Source organism: Elgaria multicarinata, chromosome 7, assembly GCF_023053635.1.
Source record: "Elgaria multicarinata webbii isolate HBS135686 ecotype San Diego chromosome 7, rElgMul1.1.pri, whole genome shotgun sequence".
NCBI lineage: Eukaryota > Metazoa > Chordata > Lepidosauria > Squamata > Anguidae > Elgaria > Elgaria multicarinata.
This window is the reverse complement of record NC_086177.1, coordinates 386,618-411,173: the sequence shown is the minus strand read 5'-3', so window position 1 is coordinate 411,173 and position 24,556 is coordinate 386,618. Positions and strand designations below refer to the sequence as shown.

General features: G+C 41.2%; 1 protein-coding gene across 1 annotated transcript in view; it reads left to right on the top strand.

Moving 5' to 3' along the window:
• The window catches only part of SNX5 (sorting nexin 5), a 106,414-nt gene that overhangs the window by 68,044 nt on the left and 13,814 nt on the right, over positions 1-24,556 (top strand). The window contains exons 10-11 of the mRNA XM_063130029.1: positions 14,419-14,505; positions 23,524-23,683. Of these exons, the coding sequence (XP_062986099.1) occupies positions 14,419-14,505; positions 23,524-23,683 (247 nt within the window). The remainder of the gene's footprint in view (positions 1-14,418; positions 14,506-23,523; positions 23,684-24,556) is intronic.

Here is a 24,556-nt window from a genome sequence, read left to right as displayed (position 1 = left end):
GTATAGCAATCCTATGTAGGTAGTCAGAAATATGTCTCACTGAATTCAGTGGGACTTCCTCCCATGTAAGCATGTATATGTGTGTGGGAAATAGGGGTGATGGTGGAGGGCTCAGCAGATTACCACCAGCTGCCTCCTCCAAAACTGGGATCTGCATACTGCAGCACTTGATGTAATAAAGCAAGCATGGTGGGCCTTGCTCCTTTGTCAAGCCACCATTGTGTGCAAAATGGCGGTTTGACCGTTTTTGTAAGGTCGATTTTACATAAATGCCAGCCATAAAGAGGCCCACTTCCTCCAAACTACAGGCATAATTGGTTTAAATAGATCATTTATACTGGGTGGGAGGGTGGAGTGGTCTGGCACAGAGCAAGATGGCCAAATAAAACTTCAGCTCCTCCATGGCTCTCCAGGATTGTATATTTGGATGGACTCCCAGCTCGTAGAAAAATATAATTAAAAGCCTGCTGAGCAAGGGAATGTCGATACATCAAAGTGGGCTGAAAGTGAAAGTAATAACAGATTTCTTTAAGCCGAGAGAAGAACGTTCGGAACGATCACCCAAGAGGCAGCAAGCTGTAAAGATGGCATCTGAATCAACAGAAAATAATGGAACCCCTGTGGGTTCCATTGGACAATTGCAGTTCTAAAGGCTGAATTCACTGTGCAATTAGCAACTGTAAAAGCTGGATTTACAGGAGACTTTGAAAGTTATGTTTGTTGACATTTGGAAACAAATGATGACTCCGTTTGAAGGCAGATGGTCAGAATTAGGGGGAAAACTGGACTCGGTTGCAACAACTGCTTCAACGGCTGTGGACATGAGCAGTGCAAATTCGAAAGCCCTAAAACAGGTACAGAAAGATTACTTATTTCTAAAAGAACATATTGTATATTTGGAAAATTCGAATCGCAGGGAAAACTTGAGCTTACGTAAGTTTAAGGAGTCTGAAAAGGATAATTTGTTCAGTTTCTTGGTTGCATGGTTTAAATTTAAAATCCCCTCCTTGGAGTTATCGGAGGAAGATACGGAACGCACACACATAGTTTCAGTAGGCAGAAGACAAGAGACAGCTCCCCCAAGAGATATTATAATCAAGTTTGCCCGTTTCACTAAAAAGGAGGAGATACGGAAAAAGTCTTAGGCAATCCAAGACCTCACCCACTGATTTTAGAAGATCTTGCTGCAGAAACACTTCATAAGTGTTGAGAGTTTTGCCTACAGGAGGCTAACATTTTATATTGTTGGAGGCATTCCTTTAAACTGATAGTCGTAAGAGGAACAAAAATATTACCTGCCTCAATGAAGACATGGCGTAGCTGTCGTGGTATTGAATAATTTGCAGAGCACGTAGCAACCGCGAATAGCTGGAAGCACACAGTTACTGGCAAGAAAGTCTTACTTGAGGAAGAAATCAAATACTCACTGGACTTTGTCAGTAAGAAACTTTACTTTAAACAAACTTTCAGCATTTTTACTGAAAGCTTTACAGCATACTTCACCAACAACGACAATGACTTGACAACATTGACAACAAGATGCCTTTAAACATGGACATCTTAAATACATTTTCCCCTTGGCTCAATTAACCAATTGTCTCTATTCCAGGTCTTGCACGTAGACCAAACTGCCAGGCTCCGGTCTGAACACCTGCTGGCAGTCCAGAGACAATTCTGCCAAGCACATTTAACTCCATAAAGTCCTTTTCTTTCCTCTGTGGAGAAAATTCATCCCAACAGTAGCTACTGAAGACACTGAATATTGGACTACCGCCAGAAGCTGCAATGCAAGGGGATGCTAAGGCAGAAACAGCAGATGCTGGCTGGGAGAAAAGCAGAGCGGTAGGAGAAATAGTCATGAGAGCTTAAAAAGACTGGATTCGGAATCTAAATACTACTACTACTACTACAACAACAACAACAACAACAACAACAACAACAACAACAATAATAATAATAATAATAATTTCCAAGCATGAGCTGTGGAAAAGAAGGAAAAATGCTACGGAGGAGCCAAGGAGTTGTAATGTATTGTTTAATTATATGTGGAAAAATCCTCCAATTGGCATAGTAAGGATGTGTGTAAAAATACGAAGGTTCTACTTAATTGCGCTTTGTTTGCTGAAAGGCCAGAAGAAATACCAACTCCAGTGTGCGTTCAGCTTCAGAGCGGTACACTTCTTCAGTCAAGGGAGGCATTTTGGTTCTGGTTCAAATGGGAATAAGGGAGTAAGTGTTATAGAGATGGTGAAACAAGTCTGGATAGGAGAGCAAATTAAAAGAAAAATAACAATTAAAAATAGAGGATCTACCATTCGATGGCCTTGGCCTCTTTAATGAAAAAACTGACTACACACTTGATGCGGTGCAAAAAGTTTGGGTGATGGCGCGGAAAATGGGTTTCCAGAAACCATATGTCCTGGTGCAACGCAGGTGGTCCTGACTGCGCTCCAATTAGGATCGGTACCATCAACAACCACAGCCTTCCTTTCGGCAAAAGCCACAGCAACAGAAGAGGCAATTCCCAGCTTCCATGGGGAGATCTTTCCCAAGGAAGAACGACCAACCGCACCGAGGTCGTTTTTGACCCCTTGCCTACTCCTTTAGAAAAAGAGGTGACTCCATTCAAAGAAAGCCTGGCCAAATTTCTACCAATTTGGCGGGCTATTACAAATGACCAGTGGGTTCTATCCATCATACAAAAAGGCTATTGCATAGAATTCAAAGACTTCCCTCCTCTCGACACCATAAAGCATACTTCGAGCAACAACACCCTGTCATCAGAAGTAACTTCCTTATTATAGAAGGGCGCCATAGAGATCGTGCCTCCTCAAGACCTTCACAATGGCTTTTACTCGAGGTACTTTGCGGTTCCAAAGAAAGACAGGGGTCTTCGCCTGATTTTGGACTTACATGAACTAAATACCTACCTCAACGTCATGAAGTTTCGGATGGTCTCACTGGCTTCTCTCCTTCCTCTCCTCAAAAGGGGCAATTGGTTCACATTGATCGACCTACGCTATGCCTACTTCCACGTCTCCATAAATCGATCCCATCTCAGGTTCCTTTGTTTTGCCATTGGAGACATGGCCTACCAATACACCTCTCTCCCTTTCGGGTTGTCCACAGCACCAAGAGTTTTCTCAAAGTGCATGGCTGTTGTCTGCACAAATCTCAGGCTCAACGGCGTCGAGGTATACCCTTAAACTCGACGACTGGCCCCAAACAAAGTCATACTTGCAGACATCCGTAGACACCACCTGCAGCCTCCTCCAAGACCTCAGGCTATGCATAAACCACGAGAAATCCAGTCTCTACCCAAAATGAACCATTCAGTTCATTGGAGGGATTTTGGACTCCAAAGCAGGCAGAGCTTTCCTTCCTCAAGAACATGCCCACAGAATAGCTCATCTCGCATCCGACATGACTGCTTCAACTCGAGTTACAGCATTCGACATCCAGTGCCTTCTCAGACTCATGGCCCCAACGACAGCTGTTGTCCAACAAGCCAGTATGAGGCGCCTCCAGTTCTGGTTCATCCAGACGTTCAACATCGAATCCAATGCCAGATGCACAATATTGGTTTTGCCGCCTCGAGTCAAGGCATCCCTTGCATGGTGGACGAGACCTGCTTCTCTGATTCAGGGAATGCCCTTCCAACCTCAACAGTGTCAGGGCATAATAACTATGGATGCATCCCTCTCGGGTTGGGGAGCTCACTATCAAGGACTCAATGCCCATGGCCATTGGTCAGACACCGAACACCTCAATTATATCAACTGGCTAGAGTTGATGGCAGTCTACAAAGCCCTAAGGGCTTTTCAAACCAAACTTAAAACAGGGTCTTGTTCAAATTGCAACCGAAAACACCACTGCCATGGCGTACCTGAACAAACAAGAAGGAATGCTGTCACAACGCCTTCTGGAACTCGTATTACAGATCCTGGAGTGGTGCACCAACAGAAATCTACAAATCACAGCAGTTCACATTGCTGGCATTCGCAACACCATAGCAGACACTCTCAGCAGATTCAGACAAGAATCTCACGAGTGGCAGCTACACAGACCAGTCCTCCACCGTCTATTCCTCATATGGGGCTGACCAGAGATCGATCTCTTTGCCACATCAACCAACTCGCTTCTACCTCAATATTGCAGCAGAGCAGGACTAGGGATGAACTCGATGGGAGACGTGGTCACCCTACGCTGGGACAGAGGATACTACTACCTATTCCCTCCTTTTCCTCTGATAGCACGAGCCATTTTGAAGATCGAGACCTACCAAACATCATGCATTCTAGTGACTCTGTGGTGGCCACGCCAGATATGGTTCACCTGTCTCCTGAAGCTCTCACAGGGCAACTACCGCTACCTTCCGTATGTCCCCAATCTCCTTACTCAGTCGCAAGGCCGTCTCAGACACCCCAATGTCAGGATGCTCAAGTTAACAGCATGGCGAATTTAGACGCCGAACCTCTCCCTACCACACTGCACCTACAAGCATCCTACAAGCATCTAGAAAACAGTCCACTCAAGCTTCATATTGCAGAAAATGGACTACCTTTGTAGCCTATGCTACTTCTAATAACTTTCGGCCTAAGGCCTCTTTGTTACCACAAGTTCTGGGTTTCTTATCCTTTCTTTTCGACAGAGGACTTCGACATTCTTCAATTTCTTCTTTTCACCCTCCTGTTGAGGGAGTCACAGTTTTCTCACATCCTCTTTCTAAAAGATTTCTCAAAGGAACTCATAATCTCGCACCACCAATCAGACCCATAGTCCCATCATGGAGCCTACCAGTAGTATTAAAATCTTTAACATCTCCACCCTTTGAACCTATGGCGACGTCAGACCTCAGATTACTCTCATGGAAGATAGCCTTTTTGGTAGCAATAACATCAGCAAGGCAAGCCAGCAAACTCTGTGCTCTCAGAGTAGACCCTCCGTACCTGCCCTTCCACCATGACAAGGTTCTTCTCAGGCCAGATCTGACGTTTTTTCCAAAAGTTGTCTCAGATTTCCATCTTAACGAGACAATTACCCTTCCAACTTACTTTCCAACACCAACTTCACCACTGGAGACAACAATGCACACCCTCGATGTCAGAAGGGCTCTCACCTTTTACAAGCAGAGGACTGCAGATTTTCGCTCATCACAACAGCTATTTGTATGCTATGCAGGTAAGAGCAAGGGTGAGCCAGTCTCATCACAGCGCCTAGCAAAATGGATCATCAGCAGTGTAAGTCTAGCCTATGAGTTATAAGGTCTACCGCTCAGCACATCTGTTAGAGCACATTCAGCCAGGGCTGTAGCTACATCAACAGCTTTTGACAGAGGCTACCGGATTTTTGTAGAGCTGAAACCTGGTCTCATCTCTCGACCTTCGTCAGACACTACCATCTCGACATTCAGGCTCAAGCCAACCGCACCTTCGGAAGGGCTGTCCTATCATCGATACTGACATAAACACCTACCCTCCAACCTGATAAGTCAGCTTGCTATTTGCCCATTGTGTGATGCACAGAGACCACGAAGAAGAAAGACAGGTTGCTTACCTGTAACTGATGTTCTTCGAGTGGTCATCTGTGCATTCACACAACCCACCCACCGTCCCCGCTACAGTGTTCTTTCTCTTTACATATACAAGTTATGGTACCGACACTTCGGTGTCAGGTCTATGAAACTGTTTTCTTTTTATGCTATGGTAACGATGTTCTGGCAGTTGTATGTATTCTTAACCTCTCAGTTCTGAGGCCACGATGTCGGTCTCCATGAAGTGAGGGGAATGGGCGGGAACCCTTCTGAGCGTGCGCACAGTGCTGTGGGGGAGGGGTTCCTGCCCAAAATGCCTCAGCTAAAGAAGTTGCTCTGTGCAGGTGCAGAGCCCATTGTGTGAATGCACAGGTGACCACACAAAGAACATCAGTTACAGGTAAGCAACCTGTCTTTATTCTCAGGACACAGATTGACTTTGAAATAACTAAAATATTTAAAGATAAAGAAGGCAGATTTGTGTTCATTGAAGGGAAACTGGAAGGAGACAAACTAATAACACTCGGGGTCAGTATATGCACCAAACACTGGGCAACTGAAAATTATAAACATTTTTTTAAAAAATGGTCAAAACATTATCCCAAGGGGAGTTGATATTAGGTGAAGATTTGAACTGGAATGTGCAAAGTTGTACAAGTAAAGATCTCGAAAACGTAGGGAAGGAGCAGAAAATAGGGTTAAATAAGGGAAAGTGGAAGCAGCAATTAAAGTTATTAAGAATTTTTCGGAAATGAGATGTCTGGGATTTATGGGGGGAAACTCACCCAGGTGATCAAAGTTTTACTTATGTATTGGCCAGACATGCTTCAAAGACACACCTAGATTATTTATTAGGTTCTTCCAAAGTTTTGCAACAGACAGAAGCAGTTGATATTGGCCAAATTAGAATCACAGACCATGACCCAATAGTAGCAACTCTAGGACCCCTACATTTCACTCAGACCAGCCCTACATGGACATTTTATTCTACGTTAATGATGGACAATAATATTAAAATGAGGCTATATGAAGAATTAATTATTTATTTTTGGGAGAAAAGTGCAAAAGGAAGCATTACATACAGCCTCCTTTGGGACACAATGAAGGCTGTAATGAGGAGCTACTGTATGAAAGCGGGCAATTTTAAAAAGAAGAAGAGTAATTGCAGGGGCAGATATCAAAAAGGAAATAGAACTGCTTCAAGATGACTATGAGAAGTCAGGATCTAATAAAATATATCAGCTATTGGAGAGGAAACGTAGGGAACTTGATATCATGGAAATCAATCAAATAGCACGCAATATGCTTTAAGACAAAAATTCTATGAATTTGGAGGAAGAGGATAAAAAATAATGGCTAATAGATTATGGAAAAAACATGAAAAAAGAATAATTCGGTATTTGAGAGGAAAAGGAAATGAAAAGTTTTGACTCAGAACAGATCTGCAAAAAATTCGCAGAATTCTATTCGGATATATATAAATCAACAAATCCATCAGGAGAGTCCATTAAACAATACTTAAGTTCAACTAATCTACCAGTGCTTGATTGTGAGGATGCAAAAACTTTGTGTGTAGAGGTGACACTTGAGGAGGTCCAGGGAGTAATTAAGAATCTACTAAATGTGGATTATAAAATCTTTACTACTGTCTTAGCCAATCGACTGAGGAAGATTATTAACAAATATATCCACCCAGATCAAACTGATTTTGTCCCCCGACGACAAATTTCAGAACCAATCCGGAAATTATTGAATATATTACACTATTTCAAATCACAGAAAGGTTGCATGGAATGGCCATTTTTGATAAGTGTTTTAAGTAAGATGAAATATGGAGATTTTTAAAAAATTTAATAGGTAAAATATATAGTGACTCAACAGCAATGAGTTGGATAAACAATATAAATTCACACAAAATAGATTTAAGGAGAGGCACAAAGCAAGGTTGCCCTCTCTCACAATTATTATTTATCCTAGCTTTGGAACCCCTAGCACAAAACCTTCTGGATAACCTAAACATCAAGGGAGTTAAAATAGAAAATGAGGTGCGCTTTATGCCACTTTATGACTACAGATCAACCACTTAGTTCAGCTCTATATTTGAAAAAAGAGTTTGTTCCTCCCGCTTCCTATTTTTTCCCATTGCCCCCTCCTCCGAGAGGGACGGAGGGACGGAGCCTCCAGCAGGGTTAGGGGATTAATCCCATTGATTTCAACTGTTTATATCACATGCTGGCTTCCCTTTGAGGAAAGCCCATTGAACAGAGAGAGTCTTACTTCAGAGTAAACACATATCGAACAATGCCCATACACATGCAGGGAGCCTCCAGCACGGTTAGAGGATTAATCCCATTGATTTCAACTGTTTACATCACATGCAGATCATGGAAAGGGGAAGGGAAGGTGTGGCTGCAAAGAGGAACACAAGGCAAGAAAGAGTTGAAACAGCTGCCACTTTGGGCGGGAAACACAGGAAACACCCCCGAGGAAGGTGATTGGCTAAGGGATTGAAAATAATGGTATGTTTCTTAATGACACAATCGACCACATTACAGAAAATACAGCTACTTCTATGGGTAAGATCAGAAAATATAACGACAGAAACAGTAAGTGATAAAACGATAAAAACCAATCGTCATGTGGCGGGATAAGACAGAAAGCGCAATTAAAAACGTTTATAAGAGGTTTATTCACTTATGTGTAGATCCACTCCAGGGCTCTCATTGTTATCTCCAATGGTTCATCACCCAGCATTTGAAGGTAGATTAACAAAAAGGGGAATGGTTAAGTGGAAATTTAATGGGCAATTGATTAAATTGGAACAACTGACAGAAAAATTAGATCAGGAAAAGGGATGATGGTTAAAAATCGCACAGGTACATGTCTTTCTCTCTAAGCCAGAAATAAAATCAGTGGCCACTAGAAATTTAACAGAGTTTGAACGTAAGGTAGTGGGATATAATGGAGTAACAAAAGGTTTGACCTCCGATCTATATAAATGGATAATATCTCAGGAAGCTGGTTCAAATGATTCACTTAAAATAGTCTGGGAAACTGATTTAGGAATCCAAATTGAAGAAAAAGATTGGAATGTTTTGTGGGACAGAGCTTCATTTAAAACAACTTCAAGTAAAAATATTGAATTAATGCTAAAACTGACCCTTAGATGGTATCTGATGCCCAGAAGAATGTCAATAATGAGCCAGGGTCATCCCCAGGATGTTGGAGGGGATGTTCTGGAGTAGGGACATACATATGTGGTCTTGCCCTAAGGCGAGTGTTTATTGGAAAAAAGTGTTCCAAGAGATCAGTTCGATAACCGGACAATGGGACCCATCTTCTCATTTAGCTCTCTTAAATATATATATAGGGGATCAGATACCAAGCTCCTAAATAAGGAATTAATAAGCCACTTATTATTGGCGGCTAGATGGATAATAGCTAAACATTGGAAGGATGGCAAAGGGTTTCATATTGAAAATTGGTATCAAAGGGTTTGGCAGATTGCCCTCTTAGAAAAGTTGATGCAAAACTTGAGGAAAGTACGAGGACAACTAAGGCCACAGCTAGACCTAAGGTTTATCCTGAGATCATCCAGGGTTCGCCCCTGCCTGAGCACTGGATCCCCTGTGTGTCACCTAGATGAACAGGTTTGACCCCTGGACGATCCAGGGATAAACCTTAGGTCTAGCTATAGCCTAAGTGAATATAAATTTGAGGGGGGTATGGAGGAAATTCATTGACTACGTGAATAAAGAAAAAGATGGGAGAATATCCCATTGGGATATATAGAGCTACGGAAAACATAGGTAGATCGGTAAAGAGATTTAATTCCGGGGTCCCTTAAACTGAATTGAATTGAATTAAATTAATTAATTAATGTTAAACATCTTAAGCCAAGGTATGAATAAGTATAAATATTTGTATTGACTCTGAATGTATATATGTGATGTATTATTTGACCCGTGTAACCAGAACTACAAAATAATAAAAAAAATATTAAAAAATAAAAAGATAATTTATACCTATAATTTGGAAAAAATGGGCCTCTTTAGGGCTGCCAATTATGTGAAATCAGTTTTTATGAAAAAGGTCATAAAAACCTGTCAGCCCTTGCAAGGAAAGAGAGCGTTAGGGACCATCGGACAACCGTGCCTCTCTCTGCCACGGTGCTCCTACCTCAGTTCCCATCTTGCCACCACATCCTCTGAGGGCACCAGCAGAGGGAGGCGCAATTGCTTGGTGGTGGCAATGGCCCCTCATGCTCTCTTTTCTTGCAAGGAGACCATGAGGATTGACAGGTAGCATGTGCAGGCTCTGGGGAAGATGAGGAGCCACGAGCTCTTGTCAGCCCCTACAGACCATCCAGCAGCTCACCCCACACACCAAACTGTTGGGTGGCCAACAAAAGTCTGACAAGAGGTGCGCGGGGCAAGCACAGGTGAGTTTGTCCATCCCTAAGAAATGGGTTTCCCCCTCTCCCCTCACCCTTTGCTTTCAGCGTTGGAGAAGCCAGTCCTGCTAGAAATTTATTTGTGCTGTTACTGTGGATAAATTTACGGGGCAGGTGAGGGTTCGTGGGCTAACCTGTTTCAAAATTTGGGCCTGTAGTCCATTTTGGTTTGCTATATAATGGAACTGAGTCACATTGTGAACATGTGGCTTTAAAAATCCTTTCTTTCCTTTCGGTTATGCACATTAATACATTTTACTGGGTAAATTCCTCCTGTTTAATGTTTGCTGGGCCACACTTTTTAAAAAAGCTCTGGGATTATGTAACCCAAACTCTCTCATAGTTATTGAGTCAATTGCCTGCTATCTCAATTTGCCTATGTGTAAAATGGGTTTCCTGGTCTCCCATCTTCCTTTAATTTAAATCTCAGAGAAGTGGGCTTCTCTTGTGTTGTGACATATTCTGGAGTGTTTTTTTAAGGCACACAAACAAGCAAACAAGCTTGCGCTATGTTGATTCTGTGAATTTAGTATGCTGTGATTATGTAACCCAAAATCAATCTCTCTCTCTCGCCCCCTCCCCCTCTCTCCCTCTCTCTTACTGTGATTGTCTTAAATTGCCTGTTGCCTTAGTTTGCCTGTGTGTGAAATGGGTTTCTCCCCCCCCCCCCCGCCACTTTTAATAAGTAGGCTCTGCCACAAACTGCTTTCTCTGTGTTATTATTCTGGAGAAATGTTGGGTTGTGTGTGTTGAACTGTGTAGCAAAAGGCTTGTGTATAACGCAATAGGTGCCCTTAGGTCCTCCTCTGGTGACCCCTTAGGCTCTGTCTCCAGTGACCCCCCGTTTCAGGCCCACCTCCACTGGGCATGAGCCTCCACTGCAGAGACCTAGGTATGACCCCTCACCCAAATCCTCCTCCAACTGCCCCCCTCACCTGGAGCATAATATCTCACAAGTCTGAGCACTCAGGCTGTTGACTGATAGGTCCCAGAGCCCTGTGGTTCAACAGTCATGTATGCATCCCAATGGGTTCCTACCCGTCGGCACTTCCTACACATGTGCTGGTATCTTTGCCCAAGGCGCATTGTGGTTTTGCCACTTACGGCTTTGCTAGACCTACCTTGGAATCCGAGCCTGTAGAGGGGCCAAGCTGTGCTAGAAGTAGTGCAGCCTGTCGGGCCTGTCTACATGTCAGACGTGACGGGATCTAGGAAGGCCCCATCGCATCCGCCATTTTTTTGGCAGTTAAAGGAGCGCACCAGCGCTAAAGGTAGGGATTTTTTTTAAAAAAAATGGGTTCCCTGCTCCCCTTCCCCCGATTTCCCCCCGTGATCTCCCGTAGCCCTCCGTTTCCCGCCCCCGATCTCCCGTGGCCCTCCGTTTCCCGCCCCCGATCTCCCGTGGCCCTCCGTTTCCCGCCCCCGATCTCCCGTGGCCCTCCGTTTCCCACCCCCATGTCCCTTAGGCCGCGATTCCCGCCCCCATGTCCTGTAGATCACGATTCCCGCCTCCCATGTCCCTTAGGCCGCGATTCCCGCCCCCCCATGTTCTCACCCTAGCCCTGATGGCCGCAGTGCTCCTGTGGAGAGCTGCGGCCTGTCCGCCGCTTTTCCCGGCTACTCAGGAGTAAAAGCGGTAGCCGGGAAAAGCGGCGGACCTGGCTATGCGCCTGTGGTCTCAGGCTCAGCCTGAGACTGCAGGAAAAACCAGGCTAAAAGAGGTGCCAGTTACCCTGGGCCCAGGGAGGGTTGACCCCTGCCTGAGCTCGGGATACCCTGTGCGTCATCTGGACGCACAGGGACGAGCCCGGGCCTGCACCGGGCTAAAGCCTCGTCTAGCAAGGCCCTAAATCACTGTAGGTTTTGACACTTAAATGCTTTAAAGATCATTGCCAGGTGAATTGGGCCTAGAAACAAATTGGAAACCAGTCTAGCTCTTTCAACAAGGGTATTTCATGCATTTGATAAGCAGTCTCAGTTAACAATATTCCTACTGCATTTTGGGCCAGTTGAGGTTTTCAGACACATTTCAAATATAATCCCTTATCAAGTGAACTATAGTGGCCCAAATGAAATGTATGTTTTACAGTGGCTCCATTCCTTCCTGGATGGACGGACCCAGAAGGTGGTACTGGGGGACTCCTGTTCGACTCCTTGGCCATTGGCCTGTGGAGTCCCTCAGGGCTCTGTTTTGTCCCCCATGCTATTTAACATATACATGAAACCGTTGGGAGAGGTTATCCAGAGTTGTGGGGTGCGGTGCCACCAGTACGCTGATGACACCCAACTCTACTACTCCTTTCCACCCAATTCCAAGGAAGCAGTTTCTGTGCTAAACCGCTGTTTGTTGGCAGTAATGGATTGGATGAGGGCGAACAAATTGAAGCTCAATCCAGGTAAGACAGAGGTGCTCCTGGTCAGTCGAAAGGCAGATCAGGGAATAGGGATTCAGCTTGTGTTGGATGGGGTTACACTCCCCCTGAAGACGCAGGTCCGCAGCTTGGGTGTGCTTCTGGATTCAGCCCTGAGCCTGGATACCCAGGTTTCGGCGGTGGCCAGGAGTTCATTTGCACAGTTAAAGCTAGTGCGCCAGCTGCGCCCGTTCCTAGAGATGTCGGACCTGGCCACGGTGACACATGCCTTAGTTACATCCCGATTGGATTACTGTAACGCGCTCTACGTGGGGCTGCCTTTGAAGAGTGTTCGGAAACTCCAGCTGGTTCAAAGAGCTGCAGCCAGATTGTTGACCGGGGCTGATTACAGGGAGCAGACAACTCCCCTGTTAAAACAGCTCCACTGGCTTCCAGTCTGTTTCCGGGCACAATTCAAAGTGCTGGTTATGACCTATAAAGCTCTATATGGTTCGGGTCCAGGTTATTTGAAAGAACGTATTCTCCCTTATGAGCCTGCCCGTGCTTTGAGATCTTCTGGAGAGGCCCTTCTTTTAGTCCCACCTTCTTCGCAGGCACGCTTGGTGGGAACATGGCAGAGGGCCTTCTCGTTGGCTGCTCCGGTGCTCTGGAACTCTCTTCCTGGGGAAGCTAGGCTGGCTCCCTCCTTGATGGGCTTTCGGAAGCAGGCTAAAACTTTTTTGTTCAAGCAGGCCTTTGGAGAATAATCCAGCCCTCCATCTATGTTAATGTTTTATAATTTTGTTGTGTATTTTTTAATTGTTTATGGTTTTGTTTCCCTCCCCCCCCATGTATATTTTAAACTTTGTAAGGCCGCCTTGAGGCCCAGCATTGGGCAAAAGGCGGGATACAAATAAATATAATAAATAATAAATAAATAAATAATATGTAAGCCATGTGTGTCTGGAGTTGATACACTTGGGCACAGCTGTCACTAAGCATCCACTGTCAGAACTGGGTCTAAGAATGCCCCCCAAATATAACCCTTTTTTCTTAAGGTGAGTGGAACCTTGTCCAACACATGGACATCTTTATTCCTAGATTAACAACCGTACTGAACCAATGTGGCTGTCTTCTAGTGTTCCCATCACTATTAAATATATCTTGCTATGATTCTCAAATGCATAGTTTGAATTTCTGCATAACCAGCTCCCCACTCCAAACTTACCCTCAATTCTGATTGAAATTGTTGATATACAAACTTTATTTTAATTCTTGATTTGTACTGGATGGCTATCTTTTTTTTTTTTTTTTTAAAGAAAAGACTGTTTGGATTATTGGGGACAAGTTGCTAATGAATCACTCTTGCACTTGCAAAAAGACTAGTGTGTGGTGCAATATGGCTTTGCTGCTGCTGTGCCATAAACAACTGACCAGGAGCACCTTTGGTTTTTTGTCTGGATTAAGACTGAGTTTGTTAGCCTATATCCATTCCATAATGGATTCCAGGGAATGGTTTAGAACTTCAATAGCACCCCTGGGTTGAGATTGAATGGAGAGACATGAGTGTCATCCACATATAGGGGATACTCCAAATTCTTGGATCACCTCTCCCAATGTTTTCATGTAGATGTTAAACAATATGGTGGACAAGATTAATCCTTGGGGAGGGGGGGGGCTCCATAGGCCAACCAAGGTTTCAAACAGAAGTCCACCAGCACCACCTTCTGTAATCAATTCTTCAGGAAGAGCCAGAGCCACTGTAATGCCATGCCTTCAAGTCTCTTTCTAGCCAGGTGATCCAGAAGGATATAAAACCAATGAGAGATCCAGCTGAACCAACAAGGACACACTTTTCCATGTAGTTCTTGGTCATCGACCAGGACAACCAAAACTATTTCCATTCCAAAACCAGGCCTAAAGCCAGATTGCATTGGGATTAATTATTCTGTAGAATGTATACCTATCTTACCTCTGAATCCAAGGCAACCTTTTTTTTTGAAGATGATATAGTCAGCATAAAGAAAAAAATTAAATGATATAGGTCCTTATAATCAGTAATTCTGTCATCTTCTCCACAGAAAGTAGAAAATCGTATTTCTTCTGATGAAGATTTGAAACTATCAGAGTTACTAAGATACTATATGCTCAATATAGAAGCAGCAAAGGTGAGCCCTCTCCCTAAAGTTTTTTTCTGATACTTGTCTTATCAAAACAGCCTGTCTGAACTGTGGTTTCAATAAAGAATAAGAAGCAGTGTATTAATAGGCTCTACATGATCTTTTATCTGAAGGTCAAAAAGGTATCAAGATGATGGGAGACAATTCTCATTGCTGATGGAATTCATGTTTGCTAACTGAGGCTCAAAACTCTTGTGATTATTCCTACATCCATTGCCATACCTGGAATTAAGGTCTAGAATGATCTCAAGTACTCTTATCCATCTCCCTCTGGTGAAAAGCCTGCAACTATTTTTTGGACATAACAGTTACTATGCAAGAATTGGTATGGCGTAGTATGTAAACTAGCAGTCTTGGGCTTGATCTCAAATCCACATCCAACAATGAAGTTTACAAAGGTCTGCCATTGGACCTCTTCAGACAACATGCTAAACCATGATGGTTAAGCATTTGAGCTAATCATAATGGCTTAGCATGTCTGGTGTAGGGTGTTTTCCCTAACCCTCACTAACCACACAGTGCAAAAGGATTAGTGGCCCTAACCATGGCTTAGTGTGTTGCCTGTCAGGCCCCCGAGATTAACCCCATGGTGCTGCCCTAGATCTGCCATTAGTGCTACCATTAGAGGTGGGAATAATCTTGTGTAAATGATGGCTATATGCCACCATTTCTGTAAAAGACCTTTTATGCAGAATAATTCCTTACAATTTTTACACATAATTGCATCTCACTTAGGGGACATGCAGCTGTGTGGCACTCCCTGTGCACCTGCTAAGCTGTGGCAGGTGGGGGCAGGCAGCAGTGAGGGTTTGTGGACCCTGGTGCAGCAGGCTAAGAGGGGCGGGGAGTCCATTTGACTCCATCTCCGTATTGGATGCCTGTGACATCCCTATTGGGAAAGAAAAATGTTTTTGACCTCATGCCACTGTTATCAGCACAGTGACCTTGCGCGCTCTGCACTTCCAAACACAAAACACCTGCGGCTGCCACGTAACGTGAAAGCCTCCTCATCCACCTGCTGATGGCCAAGAGGCATGAAAAGCACTTCCCATGGTTTTTCAAGCAGTTACAGAAGAGCAGCTACCGTTGCACCCCACTGCACTGCACACACACTCAAGGAGGGTAGTTAGAGTGTAGAGTGGTTAGGCAGAGTGGCTAGCATGTGTGGTGGGAATACTTTGCATGGTTACTAATAACCACTTTTACCTAACTCCAGTTAGATTAAACAAGATAAATAATCAGCAATCAGCAAACTGTTGGAGAGGATGTGGGGGGAAAGGAACGTATTTACATATGTGGTGGGAATGCAACTATGTACAAAAATTGTGGAAGATGGTGTTTTTGGAGATTGAAGAAATTGTGGGAATGAAGATAGAACGAACACCAAAAGTTGCATTACTGTCACTATTTGAAGATTTAAAATGTAAAAAAGAAATCAAGGAATTGATAACGAATTTGCTGACTGCAGCAAGATTGATGGTAGCTAGGAACTGGAAGATTCAAGGGGAATATTCTATTGAAGAATGGTATAAAGAAGTATGGGATATAGCTATTAATGATAAATTGACATGTAATATTAAATGGAGAAGAGGTTTAGCTAAATCAAATGATTTTGAAGGAATTTGGAAACAGTTCCTAATATTTGTGTTTTCTAAGGGAAGTGGGAAACCACCAGCAGAAGGAAGTATGAGATTTTGGAATCAGGAATGAGATCCCGAGGTGGGGGGTGCACTTGTATGTTAAGTTTGATTATGTTACTCAGATAAGATATTATATATTCAACATTTATTCAACATTTATGCAGTGTGTTGTTGTTTTTTTAATTGTTATTGTGTATGTTTAAGTATTGTAGAATATATATATATATATATATATACTACTAACCACCTTGCCCATGGTTAGCCTAACCACCCTTCCCAAGTTATGTTTGAAAAGGACCATTATTTCTCAGCATAATGCATGTGTGGAAACTATTTAGCTGTGAGTCCTGCACCTACAAAGACAACTGCTGTTGCTGGAGGTGCTTAAAGATGATCTGGCTCAGAATAGTGTGAGAGCAGCAGCCAGAGCGTCCAGGAGCAGGGGGAGATGGCTTGTTACAGCTAGCAAAAAAACAAAAACAAAGGGAGGAGAGCATCCAACCCAGGTCAGAAAAAGGAGAAACAGGTTCTCAGGATGCAAGTGATTTATTTTCATGAAGCCCAACGCATTTCGGCTTGTACCTTATTCAGAGGCTTTCCTGGGGGCGTGCAGAATTGTCTGCTGTGATAATCTGTGGCGACTGAACAGGAGAGGAAATTCTTGCTAGAGGAAATTCTGCAGACACTATCTTCTAACAACCCACTGAGGAAAGCCTTTGAATAAAGTACAGGTGAAATGTGTTGGGCTTTGTGAAAATGAATTATTTGCATCCTGAGAACCTGTTTCTCATTTTTCTGACCTTGTTATATCTAGCATCTGCTTTTGATACCACTGCTGGAGGCAAATGGAGGAACAGCAGCTTCTTCTATATCTGCTGACCTCTGATTTGCTGTGATGGAGCAGTGGAGTCAGAGACAGTCAAATGGGATGTGGTCTTTAGACTGCATGGTCAAATGCACCCCTCAGAAACTGTAGGCATGGAAGTGACTTGGTTTGGCTATGAATTGGACATGAAGTCCATATCACCAGTACCTGCAGAAGAAGGAAGTCCTGCATGTGTTGTATTGTTCACCTCACTGCTAAAACATGTATTATTATTATTTTTAATAATAGTTTTTATTCTTTTCAATACTTAAACATACATCAATACAATAACAAATCAAAAACCAACATAATACATAAATGTTGAGTAACCTTAAGAGCATATTTCCTAATTAAATGTTGACATAATCATACTTAACATAAAAGGCATATTTTCTTTTTAACTGTTGACATAATCATACTTAACATAAAAAGTGCAATCTATTCCTGTTTCCAAAATCTCATTGTTTCTTCTGGAGGTGGTTTCCCACTCCCCTTAGATAAAACATGTTCCAGGAACTGTCTCCATATTCCCTCAAAATCATTCGTTTTTGTTATTCCTCTTCTCACTTTTATATTACATGTTAATTTATCATTAATAGCAATGTCCCACATCTCTTTATACCAATCTTCTATATGGTAATCCCCTTGAGCCTTCCAGTTCCTGGATATCATTAACCTTGCTGCCGTCAGCAAATTCGTTATCAATTCTTTTGTCTTTTTTTTACAATTTAATTCTCCATATAATGATAACAATGCTACTATAGGTGTCTCTTCAATCTCCATTCCTACAATTTCTTTTATTTCATTAAACACCATTTTCCACAATTTTTGAGCAAATTCACATTCCCACCACATATGTAAATACGTTCCTTTTTTTTTTTTTTTTTTTTTGACACCCTCTCCAACAATTTGCTGAGTTCAGCTTATTTATTTTATTTAATCTCACCGGGGTTAGATACCACCTCCATATAATCTTGTAATAATTTTCTTTTATCCTCACAGACATATTTCTCAACACTCTTTGTTTCCATATTCCCTCCCAGCTCTGTTGCCCTATTTGTACTTTCAAGTCAGTTTCCCAGACCATCTTACCCATACTTTCTGTCTCCCCCTTCCCAAGTAGTATTCTATATATTTCACTCATTAACCCTTTTATCATTTTATTTTCCCCTTTATCCAATTCTTTTTTTAAGATCAGCTCCTCAAATCTCGTAGTCACTCTGCACTCCCCATTATCCTTTAACCATTTCTTCGTCCATTGTTCTAATTGGAAATAATTTAACCAGGATAAATTTTTCTCTTTTAATCTCTCCACTAATTCTTCTCGAGTATTCATCTTTCCTAGCCAATCTTTCTTCATTACATTAAAGTTTTCCCCAACTTGTCTTTTAAGTTTCCTGGAAAATTCCGCAATATTATCACTGGTGTTATTGGGGAAATACTTGGAAGTAAGTCCTTTTTATGTACACGCCATATTTCCCAGTGATTTTTTAAAGGGGGGTTCTCTATTTCTTCCCCCCATGTCCTGTAGATCACGATTCCCGCCTCCCATGTCCCTTAGGCCGCGATTCCCCCCCCCCCCCCCATGGCCTCACCCTAGCCCTGATGGCCATTTATTTATTCTTGCTTTCCTATCACCATTGCAAAAATTATTTATAATATTTTGCCAAATTCTTTTTCAGATATTCTTATTGGTAACATTCTAAATAAAAAATTCACCTTTGGTAAAATCCTCATTTTTACTAAAGCTGTTCTTCCAAACCAAGATAGATTTAGCCTTTTATATTTTTCTAATTTACCCATAACTTCTTATTTCAAATTATTTAAATTTTCTTTTTCTAAATCCTCTAAATTTTTTGTAATTTTAATTCCCAAGTATTTAATTATTTCTTTAATTTTCATAGTCTTCTCTTTACTTTCCCAGTCTTTCCCTTCTTTTTTATTATAATTAAATAGCATCATTTCTGATTTTGTCCAATTTATTCTTAATCCCGTCACTTCCTCAAACTCCCTCAGATGATTTTTTATTCTTTCCATTTTCTCCAATGGATTCTTAATTGTCAGCAATGTATCATCTGCAAACATATTTATTTTTATTTTTTTGTTGCATCCTACTCCCTCAATATTATCATCGTCTCTTATCACATTCGCCAATAGTTCTATGACCAATACAAATAGGAGCAGTGAGAGCGGGCATCCTTGTCTTATTCCTTGGGCCAGTTGTATCTTTTCTGTAACTCCATCATTTATCACTACTGAAGCTGAATTTTGTGAGTATAATTGTCCAATTAAACCTTTGAATCTATCTCTGAATCCCATCTTTTCTATTATCTTTAGTGCTAGCCAACTCACACAATCAAACGCTTTGAATATATCCAGAGCTATTATTTCTGCTTTTATCTTTGCCTTTTTTTTATCTCATGTGCTATATTTATAGCTCTTCCAACTAAATTATGCATTTGTCTTCCTGCTATAAAACCACATTGATCCTCCCCAGTAAATTTACCTATAAATGTATTCATCCGTCTTGCCATTATGGCTGATAAAATTTTAGCATCCTGATTTATTAAAGAAATAGGTCTATAAGAGTCTGGGACTGTTAAGTCCTTATCCGGCTTTGGAATAAATATAATTAGTGATTGTTCCCACGATGGTGGTATCTTATCTCCTTCTATTATCCCATTATACAATTTCAATAATTTCGGTACTAATATTTTTTAAAACATTTTATAATACTCCAATCCCAATCCATCTATACCGGGGGCACTACTCCCTTTCAATTTATCTATAGCTTCTTCAATTTCTCTTTGAGTAATATATCTTTCCATTAAATCTTTATCTTCCCCTATCAGACCCTGCTTTATATGTTTATCTATATAACTCTCCATTTTTATCTTCAGTGTGTCCTTTTCTTTATATAGTTCTTGATAAAATTCTTGAAATATCTTTATTTTTCCTTTCATAATACTACATGGCTTTCCTAATTTATCTTTAACTATCTCTATCATATTCTTTGACTTTTCCTTTTGTGTGAGTCTCGCCAGCACTTTTCAGTTTTTATTACTATTCTCGAAATACTCTCTTTTCATATAAATCAAATTCTTCTGTACTTCTTCTAAATTCCTATTTTCTAATAGAAATTTCTTTCTTTTTTGCTTTTAATTCTATAAGAATTTGTTTATTTCTACTTTGCAAATACTCTTTCAAGCTTCTTAATTCCATCTTCTAACTTTTTCTGTGTTTCCTCTTGTTGCCTCTTTAAATTACATGTTTCTCTAATACAAATCCCTCTAGCCACAGCCTTCATTGTATCCCACAATACTGCTGGGGAACATTCTCCATTCTCATTAATTTCCCATATTTCCAACAATTCTTTCCGCATTTTGTCTACCACTTTATCATATTTCAATATTCCGGTATTTAGCTTCCATCTATTCGCTTCCCTATAGCCTCTTTTTACTTTAATATCTAAGTTTACCAGTGCATGGTCAGTAATTTTGATTAACCCTAATCGTGTGTTACAAACCTTTGTTACTAAATCTTTTGAAACAAAAATATAATCTATTCTGGAGAAAGTTTTGTGAATTGAAGAATAATAAGTGTATCCATGCTCCCCCACCTTTGTTAATCGCCATGTATCAATATAATCCTTTTCTTTTATCATTTTATTTAAAATTGTAATATTATTTCTCCTTTCATAAACAGTAGGGTTGGACCTGTCTACCCTATTATCCATAACCATATTAAAATCTCCAGCCAGTATAACATATCCTTTTTTAAATTCCTCTATTTTCCTAAATAGTTCTTTGTAAAACTCTTTTTGTCTATCATTAGAGGCATAAATATTTATTAAAGTATAATAATTGCCTTCCAATTGCCCTTGTACCATAATATCTCTCTCTCTCTCATCTTTTTTCCTCTTTAAAATGTACATTGATGGTGCTATATAAATTAATAATAATAATAATAATAATAAAATCCACTTTTCTTCGAAATTATTATGGCCACCCCATTTTTTTTGAGGTCCCCAAGGACTTTTCATACCACACTGCCCATTTTAGACATAATTCATTTACACAATCTTTAGCTTGATATGTTTCCTGTAGAAAGATAAAATCGGACCCTTCTTTATTTAATAATTGTTCAATCCTCTTCCTTTTAACAACTGCCCCAAACATTGAGTGTTGAGATTCGTATCTTCTTATCCATAATGTTTTTGTTTAATTTCTTGTAGATCCCTTGTGCATACCCACATTATTATCAAAACCAAAAAAGTAAACTTACAACTAAGAAATACAATTTTTATTCCCACCCCTCCCCTTCTCTCCTTTAATCCCCCTCCCTCCCCTCCCCTCTCCCCCCTATTTCCCCCCCTTTACTACTCCATTGGTGAAACACCCCGGTCATGGCTATCTACCTTTAAGGGGGGGAGATAGAACCCACAGTCCTGATGCGGCAAGCCCCTTACTCATTATTTAATCTTATTATCTCCTTTAATTTATTAAACCTTTAAATCCCACTTGGGCCAGGACGTTCCTCCTCTCTTCCTTCTGGCTGAGTTGACAATTCTTCATCCAGCTCTAGACTTCTCAGCAGATCCATTCCCTGTTCCAGAGATGTTACTCTGTGTTGCCTTCCATCTCGCATAAATCTCAGGAACACCGGGTAACCCCAAGAATAATCAATTCCCTCCCGCTTAAGCTTTGCTATTATGGGCCTCACGCTCTGTGAATTCTCTCAATATCCTGCTGCGTTAAATCCATATCTGCAGCAAGTTCTTTAAACCATCCCAGAATGCTCATTCTCAAATTCTCTCCTTGGATCTCTGGGAGATTTTTAATTCGAAGATTTGCACATCTTGATTGATCTTCCAAACGAATCAGCCTCAGTTCATATTGACCAAATTTGACACTGCTGAGTTATTTGTTGTTGATTCACATCCACTTGATTTGATACTTTTTTAAGATCTGTTTTTGTCACTTCCAATTCCTTCTCAACTTTTGCTACTTATATTTGAACTTTCTGTATCCTTTTAATAACTTCATCTTTAATCATTCTCATTTCCTGGAGCAATGCATCATTATTACTTTTTATTAATCTTAGTATTTCCATCATTTTAGTATGAGATTCATCAAGTGCTGATTTTGGCTCAGTGCCAGCTTTGGCTGCCATTTCGTCACTTTCCGGAAGATTTGTTGTCAAGCCATTTGAATCTTGTGCACTCCCACTCTCTCCCCCTTCCTCGTCCTTTGTTAATTTGGCCGCAGACTTATCAGAGGGGTGAGTTTTAGTCCTAATCCAAATTGGTTTAGATCTGTTTTTATTTATTTTTTGGCATAAGCTTCCGTCGCCCTTTCACAGTAGCACTAGGCAGAAATCATGTCGCGTCAACACCCACCCGGGCCTTCGCGACCCCTCCTTTGCCTCTATAAATAGTTTTAGAGCGACTGATTTGTTTTATCTATCTCTCCTTGAGATAAAGAATGATTTAATTCCACTTAGAGTCTCTGCATTCCTTCAGATAATTTATTACAATTCTGTATGACCCCCCCTTATGGAGTAGCAGGCAAAGTGAAAGTAACAATTATGCTTCTTTTTTCAAGCTCTCCGGGGAATGTCTCTACTTTCCCAGATAAACAGAGATCTCATAAGTCTTTTCGTATAGTTTACTCACACATTATGCTGATCAGATGGAGATAAATACGCTTCTGGCTTAATGCATCCAGAGCTGAGAAGAAGTTCTACCACACCATTTGACTGTTAGGCTCCGCCCCCCTAAAACATGTATTAATTACCATGTTCTTCCATAAAATTTCTATCTGCCTACCCAAGTTTGCTTTTGTAGTGGGAACTTTCTGATAATAGTGAATTTTAATGTCTTCTGTTGCTTTTGTTTCCTGCCTTTCATGGAACTCAGGTGGTATAAATGCGATTCCCAAGCTGTCCTATCCCCTATCCAATCACTCAACAGACTGAGACCTACTTAGCTTCAGCAAAGTGGCTGTATCGTTCAGATCATGCCTTTGGCAGTTCAACTCTTATTAGTGCTTGGTATCTGGTAATAATATGGGGGGGTGGCTTTGTCACAAGGTTGACAAAGAATAGGAATGGTGAAAGGCTAACACACAAAGCTTATAGCAAGTAATGATTGACTACATCATTTCCTGGCATTCCCATTATACCAGTACTATAAGCTAACTGATGGATGAGAGTAAAATATTTTTCCAATACATGATGTATTTGTATATTTAAACCTATCTGTACGCAGCCACTTCCACCATCACTGATAGTGCTCCCTCTCTAACCATGTCAGTGCAGTGTTGTGCATTTTATCACTGCATACTTGCTGAAATGCCCCCTTGTGTTACTTGTAATAAGGAATCTTAACCTTTCCAGAGCTTTGGTCAGTCTATGTATCTATAAGATGGGGTATAGTTTTGGATCAAATCATTCTCTATCCCTAAGACTAATAACTTTTCTTCTATAACTTAATCCATTCAGGATCTCTTGTACAGACGTACACGGGCCCTTGTGGACTATGAAAATTCAAATAAAGCTCTGGATAAAGCTAGGTTGAAAAGCAAAGATGTTGGGTTGGCAGAAGCACATCAGCAAGAGTGCTGTCAAAGATTTGAAAAACTTTCTGAATCTGCAAAACAAGGTAAAAGGTATACTGTGAGTTCTTTGTGGGTAAAGGTGTGCAGTGTAATTACATACCTGGTGTTATACCAGAGAATTTATCATTCTAAAGTATAGAAAGATTTATCTCTGACTGGTGTTATGCAATCTAGTAATGGCACTGGGGTGGGGGCATTGCTAGCATGTTGTGACTCTATTCCCTAGTGATGGAAGGAATAGATAAAATTGCTCCTTGCAGAATCTATTTTCAGCTTCCAAGTTTTGGAGCAATGTTCAAATTACAGGAGTGGCAGAAGGAATCTGGCTCTTTTAGTTATTGACCCTGCAGACAATATGCTAAGCCATGGTGGTTAAGCATTTTGAGCTAAACATTATGGTTTAGTGTGTTGTGTGAATCATGACTTAGTGTGTCATGTGCACCATTCTTAACCATGGTGGCTACAAATTATGTTTTAAACATGATCACAAGCTATTTGCTGCAAGAGGATAAGCAGCCTAACCATGGCTTAGTGTGTTGTCTGAACAGGCCTAATGTGTGTGAGAAGGCTGCAGGGGCATAACCTGAATAAAATTGGGAGGGGGGAAATCATGGGAATTTCATTAATAACAAAAGGAGGAGAGCATCCAAGCCAGGTCAGAAAAAAGGAGAAGCGGGTTCTCAGGATGCAATTAATTATCTTGCTAGAGGAAAATCTGCAGACACTATTTTCTAACAACCCCCTGAGGAAGACGTTTGAATAAAGTACAGGCCAAAACACGTCAGGCTTTGTGGAAATATTTTGCATCCTCAGAACTGGTTTCTCCGAATTTCATTAATAGCATCTCTACCTCTTCTCCTGTTTTTTGGACACTGATCGGGAGTTAAAAAAAAAACCCAATTATCCATTATTGCTGC